This window comes from Apium graveolens, chromosome 3 (assembly GCF_009905375.1).
Source record: "Apium graveolens cultivar Ventura chromosome 3, ASM990537v1, whole genome shotgun sequence".
NCBI lineage: Eukaryota > Viridiplantae > Streptophyta > Magnoliopsida > Apiales > Apiaceae > Apium > Apium graveolens.
In genome coordinates, this window is record NC_133649.1 from 17,568,379 (window position 1) to 17,588,716 (window position 20,338).

The 20,338-nt window shown below is 34.1% G+C and overlaps 2 protein-coding genes across 2 annotated transcripts; both read left to right on the forward strand.

Moving 5' to 3' along the window:
* Positions 1-13,660: 13,660 nt before the first annotated feature.
* LOC141711850 (large ribosomal subunit protein uL1) lies at positions 13,661-16,281 on the forward strand. The gene is made up of 5 exons (XM_074514538.1): positions 13,661-13,802; positions 14,341-14,560; positions 14,979-15,144; positions 15,394-15,599; positions 16,049-16,281. Exons 1-5 carry the CDS (start codon positions 13,798-13,800, stop codon positions 16,100-16,102), a joined length of 651 nt encoding a protein of 216 aa, XP_074370639.1. The 5' UTR covers positions 13,661-13,797; the 3' UTR covers positions 16,103-16,281.
* Positions 16,282-17,987: 1,706 nt separating this feature from the next.
* LOC141710610 (glucosamine 6-phosphate N-acetyltransferase) lies at positions 17,988-19,933 on the forward strand. The gene is made up of 2 exons (XM_074513178.1): positions 17,988-18,145; positions 19,315-19,933. The coding sequence occupies exon 2, from the start codon at positions 19,351-19,353 to the stop codon at positions 19,822-19,824; it is 474 nt and encodes a 157-aa protein (XP_074369279.1). The 5' UTR covers positions 17,988-18,145; positions 19,315-19,350; the 3' UTR covers positions 19,825-19,933.
* The last annotated feature ends 405 nt before the right edge of the window (positions 19,934-20,338 follow it).

The following is a 20,338-nucleotide window of genomic DNA, read 5'->3' on the forward strand; positions in this document are numbered from 1 at the left end:
ATTGTCTCATCAAAACGGATGTTCCATCTACGAGAAGCTTGCTTTAAACCACATTAATCGCAAGCAAAATCCGAACTGATTTTAACAGGGCTACATGTAAAAAGTTTCATCAAAGTCAATCCATTGCCTTTGTTTGAATCCTTTTCCCAAAAGCCTGGCCTTATAGGTCTCCACCTGGCCATCTGCTATAATCTATCTTTTGTATACCGTATACATAGATTCCATTCTGGATTTCATGGCACTATGCCATTTCTCTGAGTCAACACTACTCATAGCCTCATTATAGGTCACAGGGTCGTCATCATCAATGATCGACAACTCATTGTCATTCTCAATGACAAGGCCATATTACCTCTCAGGTTGGCGAGACACTCTCCCTGACCTATGAATGGGCTGTTCCACAAAAGGTTGTTCAGTCAGAACAGGTGTTTCCACTTGATCCGTAGTAGTTTGTGCTTCTTGAACTTCATCAAGTTCAATTTTGCTCCCACTGTTTCCTTCAAGGATAAACTCCTTTTCCAAGAAGGTAGCATGTCTGGAGACAAACACCCGATGATCGGTGTAAAAGTAATACCCTAAAGTCTCTTTAGGATATCCCACAAAACTACATTTTCCGGATCGATATTCCAGCTTATCTGGGTCAACTTACTTGACATAAGCTGGACATCCCCAAATCTTAACGTGTTTAAGACTCGATTTCCTTTCTTTCCATATCTCATACGAAGTTTGAGGAACAGATTTTGGAAATCACCTTATTTAGTAAATATGCTGAGGTTTCCAATGCATAACCCCATAGGAATACTGGAAGATTTGCATAGCTCATCATGGACCGAACTATGTCTAACAAAGTTCGATTTCTCCTTTCAGATACCAATCTGGAGGAGTCCAGTGGGAGACTATACCATTTACTTAGAGATAATCTAGAAACACTCCATTAAAGTATTCACCACCTCGATCTGATCGAAGAGTTATAATACTATATTTGGTTGTTTCTCCACTTCATACTTATATTCTTTGAACTTTTCAAAGGCTTCAGACTTGTGTTTCATCAAACACATATCCGAATCTAGATCTATCATCTATGAAAGTAATGAAGTATGAAAATCCACACATGGCTTGCGTAGATATTGGTCCACATACATCTGTGTGTACCATTCCTAGCAGATTTGCAGTCCTCTCTCCATGTCTACTAAATGGAGACTGCAGTGCCACTATAAAGTGAGATTTTCATCATCCCTTTTCTTTTATTAGTTTGTTCAATCTGAAGTAAATTATGTCACATATATACAGACCATTATTTAAAGCACCACGTCCATAAAGAATATTATCTCTAAGAATATATCATTCATTATTCTCAATAATAAATGAAAAATCCAGCCAAGTCTAACATGGAAATAATATTCCTCACAATCGAGGGAACAAAATAACAATTATTTAAAACAATAGTCTTGCCCGTAGGCATATGTAAATGAAATGATTCTACATCTTCAGCAGCAACTTTTGCTCCATTTCCATCAGTAGAATCACCTCCTCTTCCTCAAGAGTCCTACTTCTCCTTGGTCCCTGCAACAAATTACAGATATGAGAACCACAGACGGTATCTAATACCCAAGTAGAAATGACATATTCACTTCTATCATGAACATACCTGAATCAGAAGCAGTAGTCTCACTACCCTTCTTCTTCAATTCTGCAAGGTAAACCTTGCAGTTCCTCTTCCAGTGCCCCACCTTGTTACAGTGAAAGCAAACAACTTTGCTCTCGGGGTCTTCAGCTTTTGGTGGAACCGGCATTTTTCTCACCTACTTTCTTCTTCTTGGAAGAGTTCCTCTTCCTTTTCTTAGGATTGGAACCTTCACCAATTAGAAGAACAGAACTCTTCTTAGGGGAAAAATTCGATTCCGCAGTCTTTAACATGTTGTGAAGTTCAGGCAGGCTGACATCCAACTTATTCATGTGAAAGTTCACAACAAACTGCGAGAACAAACTCGGAAGCGATTGCAAGACTAAGTCTTGGCTCAGCTCCCCATCCATGGCAAAACCAAGTTGTCCAAGACGTTCAATCAAATTGATCATCTTAAGTACATGGTCATTCACAGATGATCCCTCAGACATCCTACAACCGAACAGCTCCTTCGATATCTCATATCGAGCTATCCTCCCCGCCACATCATACAACTCTTGTAGATGCATGAGGATAGTGTGAGCATCCATATGCTCATGTTGCTTCTGTAGCTCAATGTTTATGGAAGCTAGCATGATGCATTGAGCAATATTTGCATCATTTATCCACCTACGATACACAACATGTTCATTATTATGTGCATCACTAGCAGGTTCAGTAGGCTTAGGTGAGTCAATCACGTATTCCAGCTTCTCAATCCTGAGAACAATTCTCAAGTTTCGAAGCCAGTCAGCATAATTAGGACCAGTCAATTTGTGAGCATCCAGTATGCTCCTGAGTGATAGTGCAGAAGACATAACGTACAAAGTAAATCTGTAAATGATAAACACATAACAACACTTAACAAATATTCGATTTCATTTTAAAACACTATATGAATCGGGTCTTTATTCATAAGTGGCTCCCACTAGTTTTCCTAATTTATTCAACCCCCTACGTGAAAAATTAAGCATTCATAATGCTAGTAGGAATAGGGATCCTACATTCCATTACACAACCCCGGTTGTGGCACGAAACGCCATGTAATGTTCAATAGACAGACAACTCTTGTCAATTACATCTCATGTTATTCCCTAATCAAACTTTAGACTCTTGAATAATTGAGTCACGGCTGTGGCACGACAAACTCAATATTCTAAGTCAAGTCAAACCCAACATTCCGTACAATTGAATCAGTCCCCAAAGGCCCACGGCTGTGGCACGTAACGACCTTTAGATTCTTATTCAATGTACACATCTCTATGTAATAGACAAGTATTTCTTATATCGAAATCAAAGCCCTCGGCTGTGGCACGAAACGACAATGATTCAAAAATAAGAACTACTTTTCTATCATGTTGGAAGGCTATGACCGACACAAGCCCGTGTATCATTGGCCAATTACTACTTGATATTATTTAATTTTAGAGGGATTATATTATGTTACAATTATAATCATATTATAAAGAGATTCTTCCTTTTAAATTAAATATTTCAAATCAATAATCAATAATCAGACGATTCCCAGATCGGGTGGAGCATTGTCAAGAGGCGTCACTTAATAACCCTTTCTTACAGATAGAAATCTGTTGTTGACAGAATCATATTTTCTCTCATATCGAAAATTCATATTCAATTACGTGTTTCACAAACACAAGAATCTCATGATTGTATTCATAATATTATTATTAAGGTTATGAAACAATTTCACTATACTAGGTTGTCTAACAAACGCCTTATGTTCATTCAAGTTCACCTAAATCTATCATCGCATGATAAACTAAGCATATATCACATATATAAACATCAATAAACATCAAGGTAGGTATGTTACATCATCTAGCACATTCGTCTAAGCATTATACATCTCTATGTATCACATGAAGCATTTAAAAGCAATTTAAACAGTTAAAAACAGCTTAAAAACACTTCTGTTAGCTATAAACAGTTCGAAACAATTTCATAAAATATCATATAATATACCATTAGAAGCGTCTCGAAAAGACGAATCCAACGGCACCAAAATCACCCCATTCTGAGCTTCCACGCGCCCGCACGCGCCGAAACAAGCTTCCCCACGCGCCGACACGCGCACACGCGCTGTCAGGCGCGTGTCTGACAACCAACCACGCGCTTCACGCGCTCCACGCGCCCTAACTCCTATGCTGACGTCAGCATGACATCATCTGATGACGTCAGCATGCCGTCGGCATGACGTCACCATCGCGTGTCTTCCACGCGCCGCGCGTGGCACGCCAGCGCGTGAGCCCCACGCGCGCGTGGTCGATGCGCGGTTCTTCGCCTGTTTTCGAACGTCGTCGTCTTCTCTCTCCTCTCATTGGACACCGTGCCGCCATCTGATCTTTAATTGCTTTGCTTTATCTTTTATTCCGTCCAACACAGAAAAACACACAGCAGACAATACAAACATATATATATACTATATAATTTTTAATTACGAATTTTAATTGCAAGAACTTCAAAAATTCATAATAAAAAATCTATACATCCTAAAATTATGAAAAAAATACCCAGACGATCTACAACACTTGTAGAACCCAGATCAACACTCAAAATTATTCTGAGAAACGATTTCTCATCAGACAAAATTAATCCATGATATAACTTGTAAAAATCATAATTAATTCATAGAAGCACATAAAATTCTGAAATTTTTACCACAGATCTATATGCATACAACCTATGCTCTGATACCATTGTTGGATTTTTTAACGCAGCGGGGCATGGAAAAATACTTTTACACACACAAAATCCAAATAAAAGTATATAAATCGTGAATAAAAATTCGAGGGATCGAATCTAACCTTTTAAAATTAATTCGGAGACAACGATCAGAGATCCTTAGCAGTTGCTCCTCAAGTGTGAAGCACTCCACCGGTATCCACCAAGAAAATGACTTTTAGGAGGAGGAGGTGGTGGAGAGAATTTGGTTTTCTAAAACTTTTGGGTTTCTGGGGTTAGAATAAAATAGAGTCTATAATAGTGTATTTATAGGCAAAATTTTCAGCTGAAATTTTCTCATAAATATTATTATTATTATCCCATTTATTATTCTCATTAATAATTAAAACACCTTTTAATTATTAATCCTTTTTCTAAACACTTTAGAAATAATTCTCTATCTTGATTTAATTTCCAAAAATTAAATCCTTAATTAATAATATTAAGAACTTTTCTTAATTAATTTATAATCAATTAAATCTCATTTAATCAATTATTGAATTTACCAATTAATTATTTATTTCACAAATAAATAATTATTAGCCATTATTAATTAATTCCTCCACCAATAAATCATTCTCTTTTTATGGTGTGACCCTGTAGGTTCAATATTAAGCCGGTAGTAGAAATAAATAATAATAAAACTATTTTATCATTATTTATATAAATTCTCTAATTTATTAAATATGATTAATTAATTAATCACATTTATTCTACATCGTGAGTGATGCTTCTCAACATATCGCGACTATCCGGATAATATGAATTCACTGCTTAGAATACCAAGAACCTGTCAGTGAATAGTTACCGTACAATAAACTCCTTCTACCCTACAATGTCCCGATTAAATACAAGGCATGGATCTCGTGTCAAGCCTATCTAATTCAATCACTTGCTTACCATTTACTATGCGTAGTTCTATGCAAATTAGAAACTCCTTTCTAATTTCATTCACTCTGGTCAGAGATTCCTGAACTAGCATAAGTGGATCAGCCTTGAACATTCGCTTCCTTCACTGGAAGGGGTAGATCATTTATTGATCATACACTATCTTCGTGTACAAATTCCTATACCCAGAAGAGCCCTAATAATTGTCCCTGGAGACTAAAAACTAAACCAAAGCATAGTTCAGTGTACACAAGATGACTATGATGACCTCAAGTCTAAGGATACTTGTACAACTATCACTAAGCGAACAACTGCTGACACGTGAGTGAACTCCATCAGTTGTTCAGCTGGGTGAGTCATGTTCAGTGAACTTATTCCATAATAAGCACCTACATACTAGCTATAGTGTCACCACACAAATGTCTATGAGAACAGACATCCTTCATAATGAAGCAAACATAGTATGTACCGATCTTTGCGGATTATTAATTACCAGTTAGTAATCCTATGACCAGGAACTATTTAAGTTTAGAGTTATCATCTTTTTAGGTCTCACTATTATGATCTCATCATAATCCATAAAAAGCTTTACTTTAAACTATGGTATATCTTATTTAAACACTTAAATAGATAAAACCCGTAATAAAAACAAAACAAGTCTTTATTAATATTAATGAAATCAAAACAGATTACATAAAAGTTATTCCTAAATCCTAATACATGATTGGACTTAGGACATATTCCTTTCACATATATGATTCTAATTCCCAAGTGGACTCTTCCACTCAAGAATTCTTCAAAGTTCTTTGACTATAGGAATAGACTTATATCTAAGGACTCGCTCTTTATGATCTAAAATCTAGATTGATTCATACATATTGCCTTGGTTCAAATCAAGGATATATCCTCTTGACATAAAGACGTTAAAATACTATGAGTATGCTGCAATTATGGCAACAACGTTAACTCATAGGCGACTTAACCCATTTTCTCAATACTTCAAACGGTCTGATATATCCGGGACTCAGCTTGTCCTTCTGTTCAATCCTAATCAATCCCTTTTAAGGTAACACCTTTAACAATACCATCAATCTTATTTCTATCCTTCATATCCTTTCGATACAAGTCAGCGTTCTTTCTCTGCCTATTCTGAGATGCTTCAACTCTTTTCCAAACCAACACCACTGCGTCCTTGGTGTGCTGAATTAACTTAAGACTTGACAACTTTCTTTCTCCCACTTTATCTCAATAAAGCGGAGTTTTATATTTACGTCCTTACAAGGCTTCGTCAGGTAGCATTCCCCTAATAAATTATATTATTTGAATCATTCACTCGCTTTGGCCCTTTGTCTATGGATGATAAGCGATACTCATTTTCAAATTCGTTTCCAAACATTTGAACACCTCTTACTCCTTGCCATCAGTTAAGGCTGGAAAGTACTTTCATATATTTGCTTCTTATCACCTTCAGGTATTTGAACTTCAACTTCCACTCTTTTCAATTCTTTTATTAACTCCTCGGTGATCTTAATTATATGCAATCTTTTCTTTCTGCACAAGGCATCTGTTACTACACCGGCTTTGCTTAGGTGGTTTTTAATGGAATAATCGGAATCTTTTGCTAATCTCGACCAAAATTCATACTTGAAAACTTAATGTATAATTGCTTCTCTTCTAATCTTCGTAGGGAAATCCTTGGGCATTCTACACGGACTTCCTTAGTCATTGAATAGCTGAGGATGTTATCAATAAATACAATTATGTTTATCCAAGTACTCCTTATACACCATGTTCTTTAAATCTTATGGGCGACTGGTACATTTGCCAGTCCAAATGGTATCACCAGAGACTCGCAATGTCCATATCTCGTTTTATACGCAGTCTTTAATCCTCAGGCTTAACCTTTAACTGTTGGTAGCTAGATCTTAAGTCACTCTTCAAATAATACCACATTCCTTTAATTAGGTCACATAAGTAGTCAGTTCTAAATAGGGATTATCTATTCTTATTCGTCATCTTGTTAAACTTCTGATAATTGATACATAATCTCATAATTTCATCTCTCTTCTCCCAAAGCATCACTGGTGCACCCTCACGGGGATATATCTAGTATGATCACTTCCCTTTTCAATAACTTCTGCAATTACTTAACTAATTATGTCATTCCCACTGGCCTTTGGAGAGACTCCAGGGTATTCATTTATTACTCGAACTTCTTCCAACTTAAGTACTCTCTTATTCGTATCTCTATATATGGTGGATCTACCTTGTATCCTTGGCTTATTAACTCCTTTTCTCGTATGATTGGAAAAACTTCTTATCTTGCTTCTGCCCTTAGAAATTTACCTTACTATTGGCTTATGTACACTTTACAATTCGCTTCTTCTGAAAATCAACCTTTTACTTATGACAGGAAAACCAATCCGTTACTAAAATCACATTGAACTCTTCTAGCTCGAAGGGTGTAAGATCAGCTGAAAAGAATACTCATGGATTCTAATTGACAGTTAAGACATAGGTGACTCACTGAAAGTCCACCTTGATTGACCACTTTTATGGTTAAAGGCTCAGCTAAGTCTTCTAATATCAAATTCATTTTACTCACACATTTCTTTAGTATAAAAGGCTTAGACGTTTTTGAATCAAATAAAACTTTAACAGGTATGGAGTTGAGAGAAAATGTACCTGCAACTACATCCGAGTCCTAGGCATTCGATCTCTTGGTCACTTTGAAGGTTATGCCTCTAGCTGTGATGGATGTTGGCCCTTGGGATGTAGTACCTTGAGTAGTCGTTCCACAACTCCTTGCAATATGCCCAACCTTCCCAAAATTGTAACAAGTAACTCCTGGATTTTCTGGATTGCATTCCGACGCATAATGACCCTTATGACCACATTTAAAACATTGTACCTTCTTTTTGCACGAACCACCGTGTCTCCTTCCACAGGACTTGCAATCCACATCTGACTTGAGTGACTGGGCTGGAGTAGAAGCAACTGAGGTAGCACTAGGCCTAGCCTGGGAAAAACTCCGTCTCCTAAATCTTTGACTCCTGTTTCGGCCAAACCGATTCTGAAACTCCTGACTGGATTTTCCTTGATCCGCATTGCTGATAGCACCTTCAGACTTCCTTTTCTTATCACCCTATTCCTTAACAGCCAACTTATGGTCACTTTCCATTACCAGGGCGGCTTGAACTACGGAAGGATATGTCTTAAGTTGCAATGCCACAACTCCACTACGAATTTTAGGCTTCAGGCCTTGTTGAAACCTTCTTGCCTTCTGGGTTTACGTACTTACATACTTAGGAACTAATCGGGCCAATTCCGTAAACACGACCCCTTATACCAAGACCTTTTCCAGGTTTAAGTATGACTTAGGTTACAATTATTGCAAAACCAGCTTATAACAAACAATCCTGACGCAACTATCTTAAGACAACAACTCAACAAACCATCTTTGGTCTGACACAACAACCTCAGAGGAGTCTGTTATGAATTGAACTGGAACTCTGCCCTGACGACGACGGAAGAGTCTCCTAGGAATCTGCAATACATATATATAAAATATTCTGCAAGGGTGAGCAATCAATTGCTCAGCAGTACCACTATATGAATAACAAGTAAAATAATTTATGATAAAAAAATTATCGGAACAGAAATTATAACTTGCTACAAAATAAGTAAAATATATATAAACTGGATATTAACACTAACATGCCCTGTAAAATAATATCATCAGTCGTGTGCTGTGTATAAATACCAGAGTTTAATTTTAGCATGCTATTTTCATTTCCAAAACCACTGTTCCATTACAGGAATCCACATAACTATTTGTCCCGTTACGGGGACCATAAAACCATTTGTTCCGTTACTGGAACCACAAACCGTAATCAGATATGTATTGGATGTTATCTAGGGATGGTTGATCAGGCCTCCCCACAAGTTATCTAGGATAGTTGGTTGGGCTATAACACAAATTATCTAGGAAAGCTGATCGGGCTTTCACACAAATTAACCGGATCTGCAGAGACTAGCTAGGTCTCTGATTAACTATATTGGACTAATCGGTGAAGATATGGTGTGCAACCGAATTAGCTACTTACGCAATGTTATCCAATATCTGATTTGTTTTATCCAGTTTTCAAAATCACCTTTACCTATCTCTTGTTAAAAACCATTCTGTCACAACACACTAATCAAAACTTCCTTCCATTTTAATCACATTTTAGAGATAGGTACTTTCAGAAGTTTTTTTTTTGCTAAATTATACTTTCAGAAGTTACTTTTCTCCAAAACATATTTTAAACAATATTTTCAAATACAGGGGATATGCAACTTAAAACATTTCTGTTCGAAAATAAAATAACATTTCATTCATATATACTTAACCATAAGAGTATGGTCCGGGGTACTTGCCTTGTAAAGCTTTACAACTAATACCGTTTGATCTTGAGCTGACTTGGACGCTCAGCTTTATTGTTTAACTAATAGACTATCCTGGATCCGACTTCAACACTCAGGTCCTTCGATTGGAACTTTGTTGAGCTTGTCGACTGATCACTAGGCTGTCTCTAGTCCGATATCAACTTTCGGGTCCTCCGACTAAAACCTACAGAGTCGAAATTCCACACATTAGATGACCAGTTATGCTTGACATATCCTCGCTATCACTTCTACCCAACGATAACAAAACCCGGCTCGTAAGTGTACGCATTCTCATAACACACACAATAATTAGGGTTCACGCATTCAAGACTCGGTTCTGGACTCATACTCGGAAAATACATACCCGTCGCTTCGAGAAAACAGGGTTGTTAAATATTTATCACAATATGTAAGTAGGGTCGTACGATATTTATTTATAAATATAAAAGTATATATGTTGACTAACATTCCCGATATTTTACATGATTCGTTCCCGAATTTTGGAAATAGTTTTCTCAAAAATCGGGCAGCGTCTCCTTTGTTTATCGGACTACTCGTCGAAACAATTCGACGTCAAACCCAATCAATTAACAACAACCACAATCCAAACCAATCAATTTGGCAATTTACAATCCCATCTATTAATCCAAATTCGATATAACATAACATATTGTTCATTCCGAGAAACTAATTTTACACACTAAATATTATTTTATTATTTATCTATATTAGGACTCAGAATCGCGTCATCACAGTCCACCGTCCGCTCGTCAAAATTCATCGCGGACGGCGGTAAAATTCGGAGGTACCCGAGTTGGGTTTCCAATCACAGATTTCACCGATTGATTAACAATAATTCACGTAAAAACATTTATTTTATTTCACGTATATTAATCAAATAATTTCCTGCGTAGAATATAAATAAAAATTAAAGCTAAATCATAAATATTTGCATCGACAATAAACATACAGGACACACGCAGAGGCGCGTGTGCAGCATACACCGGCCGGCTCTCCGGCGATAAAAATAAACGATCAGGAACACAAGGGCACAACCAAGTAAGCAACACCCAACAACAACACAATAACAACTTAAACAATATTGCCACCAACTGAATTACCTCCCACATATACATACATATATGCCGGAAACGAACAAAATCAGGGCGACAATTATTACCAGGAGATAGAGCCGCGAAAGAACACAAAAAATTAGAATGGAAACAGAGGGGAAAAAAGAAACACGAATTAGCTGAAAGCTAATTACCGAGAGCAGTGAAACAAAAAGAAAGAGACGTCCGAAGTGAGAGACAAGAATGAGATTGTGATATATTGTTGTTGTTCTGTTTTTGATTTTTTTTATCAAACAATCACAGCCTGACACATCTAAGAATTAGGCCTGAAAAATGAACACGTAGCCATTGGATCCCTGTAAGATTAACACATATTAATACAATGAACTGCAACCCTCCTTCTGTTTCGCTATTTCGCAATTTATCGAGCCAAGTTGCACATAAAATAAATTTAGAAAATTATCAAAATAGTCTTAAAATTTTCTAAAAATCCCGAAACTAACAAAATAAAATTTTCATAATTTTTAAAGCATTTCTGAAACGCAATTGATACCCGCTTTTAACAATTAAACGAATCAACGCGCGAGTGAAATTAATTTCAAAAATTTCCAAAATAATTTTAAAATTCTCGGAATAATCCAAACTTAATAAAATATGAGTTCCCTAATTTTTGATATACTCTGGAATTTTATACTGAATTTACACTTAATTATAATCAGAAAATCATTCATGGATAAATAATTAATGAAATACTGATTTCCAAATTTTATAAAATCCCAAAAATATTTATTGAAATTATAAAACCAAAAAAAGTAATTTAAGAGATAATCCATATATTTATGAAAATAAACTTTCAATAAAACCACTTTTAAAAGTGAAAATAACACAATACAGCTCAATAATTAATTACACGAATAATCATCGCACACCAATAACCTCACATAATTAATAATAAAGCATCACACAGCTGACAGAACCAATACGTATTTTTATTTATTTAATAATTTTATAATTATACTTAATAATACGAAAATACGAGTCGTTATAGTATAACTCGCCATCATATTCCACATATCGTGTTTCTTTGTATCAGGGTCGCCTTGCTGTCATCCTATCATTTGGAAGTGTTCCATTCTTCAAGTATTACCATATGAGAGTCATCCAAATTTCCTCGAATAAGCTATCAACTTGCATAACCTTCACAAACGGGACCCTAGGTTTTTCATGGATTTCCAAAGGGATGACGCCTAGCAAAGTTGCTTTCTTTTTAGAGCCCCATTTTGCCAAAGCTTCGACATCATTATTTTCTTTCCTTGGGATTTGCTGAACGCTTACCTCTCTGAACTTGCGAATGAGGCTTTGTGAATAACTTAGATACATCTCTGTCTGTGACCCTTTAACTTGAAATCCTCCGTTTACTTGATGTACAACCAACATGGAATTGATTCGAACAATTAGATTTGCAATCTTCATCTTTAAAACTAATTTCAAACCACTTACCAAAACTTCATATTCAGTATCGTTAGTAGTCTTCCATGTGAAGTATATTGCACTCATGAGTTGACGTCCTTCAGAGCATATATAGGACGCGTCTCCAAAACTCGTCTTTCTTCTTCCTTTGACGAAAACCCGACTCATTTCCTTAAAGATTCGATAATGTTTAAAGTTTAAATATGACAATGACAATTTTATGATGTAACATAATGTTTAGAGTTTAAATATGACAATGATAATTAAATCGGATTGCGTGATAAAATCAATTATTCATCATATTTTAAATTCTTTTATTTTTCACAAAAGTCCCCGAACCTGAGGCAAAAAATCATTATAACGGTTTTTTTATTTGATTATTTTAACATGTATTCTTTTTTCTTGTGCAAGAACTTGAATGCACAATGAAGAAGATTAGTGTTTTTAAGCTATAAAAAGATATTGTAGGACTAAACTCGACTCACACCTTTTCTAATTCCATTTATCCCCTCTCATAATCCGATTGAATGAATTTAAGAGTAAGTTCAACAGTGTGCTAGTAGTTTTTTTATAAATATTATAAAATAATAATTCTTAGTAAGTTAGAACATGTTTTTATATTTCAACTCCAACAATGATCTCTAAACCCATTCATTATTATTATTCTTATTATTATAATAATAAATTTGAAAAAGATATGAATAAAAAATGGAAGAAAGAGAAAGACTAAAGTGGAAGAAAAAGTGAGAAATGAATATTTTATTAATAAAAATGACATAAGGGATGACTAATTGTTCCTTAAAGATAATGTATTAGTGATTTAAGGAACTACTAGGATACTGTTGGAGTGCAAATTTAAGCCAAGTTTTTTATATTTGAACTTAAGAGTCCATTTAAGAGCAAGTCCAACAGTCTCTTAGTCTCTTTATAGGTTCCTTATAAATATTATAAAATATTAACTCTTAGTGATTTAAGACATGATTTTGAATTTGAAGTCCAACAATGATCCTTATTTTCATTTATTATTATTATAATAATAATAAATTTGAATGAGATATGAAAGGAATAGAGAGAAAAGAAATAAAAAGAACAGAGAGAAATTATTCTTTTATTGATGAAAATGAAATAATGGATGACTTATGGTTTCTTAACGATAAGGCATGAGAGAGGTGTCTTACTGTTGGAGTGCATATTTCTTATATTTGAACTTAAGAACATGTTTAAGGGAGCTGTTGGACTTATTCTAAGGAAGTTGTTGGACTTGGTCTAACAAGATTACAAAATAAAGAGAGAAGTAAAATTCAAGTAATATAAAAAAGTACAATCCACGACAAGAGGCCCATGAAAATAAAGGAAGCCCAACCCATAAAACAATATATACACCCAACAACAAAAAAGTAAATGGACCGAGCAGCCCAATAAACCCTAAGCCCTGACTCTCTAGTTAGGGTTTATATACTCGGCCGGGATTCGTTTTTCTCCTCTGTTGAGCTGCCTCTCTTATAATTTCGTAGAAATAACTACTAATTCGCCATGAGGTACTCTATTTTACTTTTCAATTTTGTTTTAAATGTACCGTTTGTGATTTTTGGTAACCTGTTAGTCCACTATTTCTTTAATTGTATAGATCTGTGTATATGTGCTGTTTTTTTTTTAATGTTGTTGCTGATTAATTATTGTATAGTCTTAATAAATTTGATTAATTGTGTTATATGTACTGTAAAAAATTATAAAATAGTTGTGCTACATTGTTTTAATTTCTTAAATTAATCATGTTTATCTGCAAAAATTATACATGATATTGAATGCTATTTTGATTTGCATTTTCTAAAATTTTTGATTGTACGTGCTCATTCGTATCTTTGATTAAATTTTTTAAAACTGTTGAATGGATTTGAATTAAAATAGTTGTTGATAGTTGCACTATATCGTTTGATGTAAGCTGATAATATATCTAGTTTGATGGACTATATATAATGTTTATTTCGGGTTAATATTGAATTAGTTATTTTGTAGATTTTTGCGTTAATATTAGATATTTAAATTTTGTAAGATGTTTATATTGTTATGATGCAGTAAGCTACAGAGTGAGCCTCTTAGAGAAGCAATTACACAGATTACTACCGATTCAAAAGAAAAGAGTCGCAAGTTCACCGAAACCATTGAACTTCAAATTGGACTTAAGAACTATGATCCCCAGAAAGACAAGCGTTTCAGTGGTTCGGTTAGATTGCCTCACATTTCCAGGCCTAAGATGAAGGTTTGCATGCTTGGTGATGCTCAACATGTGGGAGAGGTATGCATTTTATATTTTGTGTGCTTTAAATGCATTGAAATGTTCATTGGCTATAGCCTAAATGTCTTGCTAATAAGCTGTGGTGGGTTCAACACTTCAAGCCTTGTCTTGGGCATGTGTGCACAACATGATAGCACGAGTAGTTCAATATCTAGTTTATCTTCTACCGATTCTTCTGCAAACAATTAACTAAACAACACGCACTGCTTGCTTAATGTCATTTTTATCGTATCAACATTTCTGTTTTTCGACTTGTATTACAGTACATATGCTATGGAGTTCCATTCATGTTATTATCATTTGATTAGATGTTGGCATCAGTATTCTTGTATGTTTAAAAAATCTATCTGTTGGGAATAATCATGAATATTTAGTTTGTAAAACAATTTAACAAGTTCAATCTATAAATTTACCACAGGCTGAGAAGATTGGTTTAGAGTATATGGATGTTGAGGGCTTGAAGAAATTAAACAAGAACAAGAAATTGGTGAAGAAGCTTGCCAAAAAGTACCATGCTTTCTTAGCATCTGAAGCTGTTATCAAACAAATTCCACGTCTTTTGGGCCCTGGTCTCAACAAGGCAGGCAAGAATAACAGTTTGATAATGTGACAGTACTTCTTTTTACTTTGTATCTTGTAAGAAAGCTTAGGTGCTCAATTAATTTTTTTTTGGTGTTACTAGTTGGAGTTTATGTTGTTGTTCTAGTCGTACTTGATTAGCAGCACTCTAATGAGATTGCAGAGCCTAGAAATTGTGGTGCTTTTCTTTGAGATCTATCTACATCATTATAGGATATGGTCATGATACTGTTGTATTATTATCTTGGTTGCAGGAAAATTTCCTACACTGGTGTCCCATCAGGAATCATTGGAGTCAAAAGTCAATGAGACAAAAGCAACAGTGAAGTTTCAACTTAAGAAGGTTCTCTGTATGGGAGTTGCTGTTGGCAACTGCAGTATGGAGGAGAAGCAGATATTCCAAAATGTTCAAATGAGTGTTAACTTTCTGGTTTCTTTGCTGAAGAAGAATTGGCAGAACGTAAGTATTCTGAAGAATATATCTTGCATGTAAATAATTTTCATGTCTGATCTGGTGGACATATTTTAACTCAGAGATTTTCATGATAGCCATTAGCCGGGCGTCTTGTAAGCTCCTTAAGATTGTTGGGTGCATGGAATTCATTTTAGTTGAGATGAATTGAGTTATCATTTCAAACTCTCATCATACAATTGAACCTGATTTGAATTCATTTTTTTTGGATATCCAGACGTGTCATATATAGCAAATCTAGGATTCGGACGAATAGGGCGTAAAGAAATTAGATCGAAGTAGAGTAAATTAGTTTTATAATATTCTGAAAATGCCCAACGTCTTATTTGGCTCACAGTGCATGCCCTTTTCTTTTACCTTGCCACACTGAGATTTAGAAGTGTAATAGCTCTCTATATTGGTTATGGTCTTGCTAATCATGTGCCCTTTTGCAACAGGTGAGGTGCTTGTACCTGAAGACGACCATGGGGAAGCCAGTCCGAATTTTTTGAGAAATTAGGTTTTTATTTTTTAAAGTGTTATAGCTATCCATTGACTTTATACTGTTTTCTATTTCAATGCTTCACATCTTGTTCTCTGCGTTATGGATGTTTTCATCAAACAATTTTGAGCTTTTAATCCATTTGGACTTCATTTTGTTAAAAGTACATCTATTACATTCCATTTTCCATTTGATGCTTCAAAAGAGTGTTAGCAAGTTGTCAAGCTTTCTTTCTCTAGCCAATTTGACTTTACACTTGTCTAAGTGGTGTCCTGAAGAACTCTTTTGTTAAAGAGATTCAAATGGTTCTCTTATAGCACTTCAATAAAGATTTCAATAGTTTTTCGTCAAAAAAGAGAAAGATTTCAATAGTTTTACAAGGTAGATTTTAACTGTAAAAACATTGCTATTACATGTAAATTTCAACAGAAAGACATGGCAGCTCATGTGAATAAACATGTCAATAATGATGAATACTTATATTTAATTTATGTACATTAAAAAATATAAATGATAGCCTAATAATTGCGGGCGGAGTGACTGTTATTCCAAGATGAATTACATACATCAACATGACTAGAAGATTTGATGATAAGGATTTGTCTTTAGAATTTAGTATAAAATTTATTAAGGTCTTATATAATTTTGAATAAATGATTTAAAAAATTATTATTTTGTCCCCGGTGTTTTACTGTTTTGTGATATCAATTAATAAATTTTTAAAATGTAAGCTCTATTCTTAATTTGTAGAACAACTTTTTACTTATGGAAAAAAGCCTGACGTATATTTATGTAATTAGTATAGGAAAATAAAATTTTCGGGGCTCTTTTAATTTCCAAAACAAAAAGATTCTGAAAAGATTGAATTATCCCCACTTTAATTTTTCCTAAAGCGTGGCCGTTTTGTTTTTTCACCTTTTTTTGTCAGAGAACTTAAAACACATATCTGAATTTAGAAATTCCCTTAATTAAGGCCATCTCCAACAATTGTTATCCAAAAATCCAAATTTGAATCATCAACTGATCTTTCTGACCAACTTTAACAGTGTATCCAAATTTTTGATCAAAATTACTTTATATATATAATAATATATAAATATCATATTAAGCAATTTTATCTTAAATTTATCGTTTAATCATTATCAACAATTTATATAACATTTCATAAATTAATTAAATCAAAAAAAAATTAATACACATAAAAATATTAAAATTGTGCACTTAATTCACGAAAAACACATTTATTGTAACAATTAACATACAAAATATCATTGATACACACTAATTTTCCGAATTAGTATATTTTTCCCACAAATGTTTAATTAATGCATCTCTAAGTGCAATATGTGCCTTTTTATTTTTTATTTTTTTATGGCGGTTCAGGAATGCTTCTCATTATTTTAAATTTTATTTTAAAAATAAATTTTGTTAACTATTAATTATATTCTGTTATTTTATATAATTAAAAAAATCAAAAATCAATTTAAAATTTTATAAACTACAAATAACAAAACCATTATTTTATATTAAATCAAGTGATTTAAATTTGGATTAGTGAAAATCACTGATCACTGATCCAAATTTGGATCATCATTTGGATCATTGTTGAAATGAAATTTAGGGTAATATGCCCCAAATTTGGATACTTGGATCATTGTTGGATTTGCCCTACATACTTTATTTTATTTTTATTTTTAAAATCTCACACTCTTGTTTTAAAAATAGTTTGTATTTTACTTTAATAAAATTGAATTGGTTAAATTTTGACTGAACATCTTAAATTTGTATTTTTTCTTATAATTTTAGTATTAATAATCTAAAAAAATAAAATTGAATGACAAGTACATTTACTATATTATCCAGTTTATTACATTTCACCATTTTAGTGAAAAAGACCTAGTAATTAAAAAAATAATTTAGAAAGGTAGAGATCCTTCTATACATACATACACGTATACAATTATGAGGGTTTAGAAATTGGATCTTATGAAGCTTATGCAGTGGAAGAAGCAAAACAATCGCGAAGGGTGCAGCATTCATTTCTGTTAATCAGGTAAAATCTGTGGTTCTTTTAATTTTTATAGATTGTGAATTGTACTGGTTGGTTTGCAATTGTTACTATTGTACAAGTTGAATTAATTTGTAGGATTGCTTCGACTTTGTGTGTTTTTTTTGTATCAATCTTGGGAAATGATGAGAAAGATGCTGCATAGATAGCTTTATTTACACTTTTGTTGAATAGGTTTTTTGTTAATTAGGTTACTCAGAAATATTTAACCCAAGTGGAATTTGTCCATCAGCCCATGTAGCAATACATTCACTAAACTCGAATGTGTCTGTAGTAGGCTGCGGCGTTATGTAGAACCAATTGCAAGTACGAACATCCATGTGACATTCTACACCGGTGAACTATATATTGCTGATAATCATCTTGCCTAATCGGCACAATCTTTGAATATATCATTAAGTTTGCTACAAACGTTGGATACTAACTGTGAAGAACTAGAATAATGAGCCAAAGTGGTTCTGCAGACGAATGTCCACTAACAAGACTTACGCCACCCTGCCACATTTCTCTTTCAAATATGTGCAGGAGCGCGTTCTTGTTTCTTGGTGAGATGAATTACTAAAAAAATTAAAATTTCACGCACAAAATTGCCTCCACCGAGTGTTGAATTTGAACCCCCGACCTTTGGGTATCAAGGAGTGCATTCTTGATTTTTTAGAGTGCTTGATTTTTTAGCCTTGATCATGTTTGTGATGTCAAAATCAAAGCTTTGCTTAAATCCAAGATCGCAATATTTTGGTGCTTTATATTAGGCGAGGACCTCTGGACCTGTCTAGTGGCTTCTCTCTACCACTTACAGTGGTTTTGGTTGATTAAGATTTCCAATTGTCTTCTTTATTTAGTAGTATATATGAAACACCGCCCACTACACTGTTTGATACATGTTAATCTTATATGTTCATATATCATTTTAATGATTAATTGATAATGGCATATAAAGTTGCATATTTGGTTCTTGTAGAGACTTCAATGCATAATTTGAACGTTAACAACTAATATTTGACATTATACAATATTAGGTGTGTATTTAGGTTTTTGGTTATCTTTATCGTTACTTTTGTTTGGAAGATCTACTGAGATCTACTGTCCATCTCTCTATGCTCATTTCTCTTCCCTCTCCACTCAGTCAAATCTAAAAGGGATTTTGCTTTCAGGTGTTTAACACATTTTGTCATATTTTAATACAAAAGATGCAGAGCATTAGTTGCTCTGATGAAGAAAAGAAGTTTCAAGTTCGAAAACTTGAGATATCTGACAAAAGTAAGGGCTTCATAGAGTTACTGCAGCAACTTACTGTATGTGATTCTGTCTCTGACGAAGAGTTCCGAAGCCGCTTTGAAGAGATCAGCTCATATGGCGATAACCATGTTATATGTGTAATTGAAGATGGAAGTTCTCAAAAGATTATAGCAACTGGAAGTGTGTTTATTGAAAGAAAATTTATAAGGAATTGTAGCAAAGTTGGTCATATAGAAGATGTTGTGGTCGACTCAAACGCTCGTGGGATGCAATTAGGAAAGAAAATTGTTGAGTACCTCACTGATCATGCTCGTTCTGTGGGGTGTTACAAGGTGATCCTTGACTGCAGTGCTAAGAACAGGGCTTTCTATGAGAAGTGTGGTTTTGAGCAAAAAGAATTTGAGATGGCAAAGTATTTTATATGAATAATTCACATCATCTGAATCAATTTACATTGTAAAGACATTGACTGCTGGTCGAGTATGTAATTTTTGTTATATTTAGAAATTACAATATAACAAATTATTATCTTAATGGTACTTTGGCCTAATATGTAGTTGGCATAAACTGCAATGTGATGATATGCATGAATTTAAGATATAAGCAATGTCCTTTAATTGCTGAATCCATAATAGATCTGGGTGGTACCTGTCCATGAATTTTTTATTTGTACCCTTGCAGCTACTTGTAGTTTGTAATCTCCAAGTTCTTGCAAGAGTAAACTTTATAACAATATGAATGGTATATATTGTTAAGAATCATAAACTCCCCTGCCTTTGAAATAAAAGCAATCTTTAAGTTGTTCAAGAAATCAATTTTTTTTGTTTCTTTTTTATGTTATGATACCGTGTGATATGATAGTCACGTTTGCGTTGTCATCTTATTGAGTATCAGTAATACACTTGAATAGTACCAACATTAAAGGGGTCGATTTTTTCT